The 2,423-nt window shown below is 43.6% G+C and overlaps 1 protein-coding gene across 1 annotated transcript in view; it reads right to left on the bottom strand.

The window, feature by feature from the left end:
• Nucleotides 1-2,415, bottom strand: part of LOC103460656 (prostasin-like) — a gene marked incomplete at its 5' end in the record, with an annotated part of 5,160 nt that extends 2,745 nt beyond the window's left edge. The window contains 4 exons of the mRNA XM_017303426.1: nucleotides 8-17; nucleotides 100-245; nucleotides 331-599; nucleotides 2,324-2,415. Of these exons, the coding sequence (XP_017158915.1) occupies nucleotides 8-17; nucleotides 100-245; nucleotides 331-599; nucleotides 2,324-2,415 (517 nt within the window). The remainder of the gene's footprint in view (nucleotides 1-7; nucleotides 18-99; nucleotides 246-330; nucleotides 600-2,323) is intronic.
• Between the last annotated feature and the right edge of the window lie 8 nt (nucleotides 2,416-2,423).

Here is a 2,423-nt window from a genome sequence, read left to right as displayed (position 1 = left end):
GGGCCGCCTGAATCCCCCTGGAAGATCAGAACATTTTCCCAGATGAGAAGAGAACTACTGTCTGCAGACAATAACAAACTGATGTGAACAGATGGTCACCTGACAGGAGTCCTTCCCTCCCTCTAGTAACCCGGCACACATCATGTTGTCAGTAATGGCGCTGTCCCCATAGCTACACTTGCACTGTGAGTTTCCCACAACTGGCACCTCCACCTCCATCAGGTTTTGAGGAGACGGAAGAGGGACTGAGGACATAATGAATACATCTGTAAGTGTTGAAATCCTGGTTTATCTCTTCACTTCTTTGTATATTGTTGGTTTACTACCCACCTCCACTCCCAATGTTGCCCCAGCCAGTGATCCAGGAGTCAACCCCGCTGGAGAAAATGCTGCCCGAGGCGGCTAGGCAGACTGGGGAGATGTAACTGGTGAAAGTGACTGGTTCAGAGAGCCTCAGTAGAGCAATGTCATTGTTGGAAGAACTGTAGCTCGGGTGAGTAGTGATCTGTGCTACTTTCCGAACGACTTCATTTGGATTGAATCCCTCCTGACTCTGACGACCCAGATACACCGTCACAGCAGATGGGAACCATATGTACCTGTCAGAAGGGTTGGAAAACAAAAGATAAAGATAATTTTATATTTAGTTTAACTAGCCACAAGATAAGAGACCTATGACCTGTTACAGAGAATCCATTTGCCTAATGCTATCTGCTACCCACCTTATTCTTACGCCCCATGATGCTTCACGTGAATTATGGGCGCGACGTCCGCCGCAAGCCGGAACTGTCGTTTGTTTACATGGTATCCTCACGCTAACCGGCTTTCGTCAGAGCTTTTAGGCTATAAAATATGTTGGATCACCAACGATCGAAGCTTAAATGTGACGATATCGGTTTTCCGCAACCTACAGCTATTTCGGGGACAATATGGAGAAATGGCTGCCTTTCTTCAAGTCTCACTAGCATATGTAGCTACTTTACTGATTCAGTTGCTTCAGATGCAGATGTGGGTTATCTTGAACTTGCTGCAGCCACAAACTAAATGTGGTCTGTTTTTTAGAGTACAGCCACGAACAGCACAACAGTTACCCGAGCTCCTCAGGCATTTTACGACACTTTCCAGTGGCAAGTTGCTCTCTATCACAGGTTAATGTGTGATTCGGTTCGGTTCTAGTCCAGTGGGGAGATTCAGCTGTTCCGCAAGATCTGGAGCACAGCAGCTGAGGTTATTTCTCCGCTGATTTGCAGCGACACTCAGCAACGGAGAACCTCAAGGTTCTGGTTCTGATGGACTAAATAAATCCAGATATTTTATTTTGTCTTATAAATAAAATTTCCAGGCCCAATCATAATGATAAATACTCAGATCCTGAACTTCATTATTTTTAAAATTCAAACGAAAAATAAAATTCACATCACACCAAGCTAATATTGTGCAGTTCTGGTGTTTCATACTGTCGGCACAACTCAGATCTATGACAGATCTCAGCTATCTTCTGCTTTTCTCTTTATTACTGTCAGTTCTTCAGAGAAACGAGCTGTTGGCAGCGCTGCTAATTCACGGTCATTCCGTTACAAAACTTGACGATCCTGTTCCTGTCGCTCCGCGTGATTAAACTCACCATTACAATAATCTGTACTGAGCAGCTCTCTGACAGCAGACGGTGTGTCCGTAAACAACTTGTACTAAATATTGTATTATAACCGAAAAGAGAGATGTAACTTCTATCATGAATATCGATTAGCAAAAAACCCTACAAGTTCCAGTGAAATACTGCTACTTCCGCTAGCCGGCGGAAGTAACACCCGTAATCGTTTCCCCAGTAAGCCCCCCAGGAATAAGGTCAATAGACTGGTTTTGTTAGCTTCAGCTCCTTTGCATTAGAGACAGCAGGCAGCAGAGTGAAAATATTAGTTTTCTCCATGATGATCTCTTATGAATCAACTTCTCTCAGTAACGGAGCTGTTTCTGAACTCAGTTTTTATGTTCTCAGGAAATTAGTTTTCTCCACCATAGGCATTCTTCTTTAGTTTGGTAGTTGCAGAGATGGAGCACCATTCTTGCCAAACTTTAAAGTTTTCATTGCTTTAAGATAAACGTGTGCTCTGCTGGCTACGACATACTTAGTTTTAATATCAGTTGTCATGAATTCTGTTTTGTGGACATTATATTTGTAAGTGATAAAGGTCTTTTTGTGTATCTTATTTTTATGTTGAGTAAAAACTATTCCATAAAATGAAGTCCTGCTTCACCACTGCTTTTCCAATCAATCGGCTGTAAGGCTCTGAGATGATGTGCTTTCTGCAGTCTTGTTGCTTACCCTTCGACACAGTGAGCCGCAGTCAGCACCCACTGGTCGTTGATCAGAGATCCTCCACAGAAGTGGTCAAAGATGTGCAGACTGACCTGCCAGGGCCAGC

The sequence above is a fragment of the Poecilia reticulata genome, unplaced genomic scaffold, assembly GCF_000633615.1.
Source record: "Poecilia reticulata strain Guanapo unplaced genomic scaffold, Guppy_female_1.0+MT scaffold_271, whole genome shotgun sequence".
Taxonomy (NCBI): Eukaryota; Metazoa; Chordata; class Actinopteri; order Cyprinodontiformes; family Poeciliidae; genus Poecilia; species Poecilia reticulata.
The sequence above is the reverse complement of the archived record's forward strand: the minus strand, read 5'-3'. Positions and strand labels throughout refer to the sequence as shown.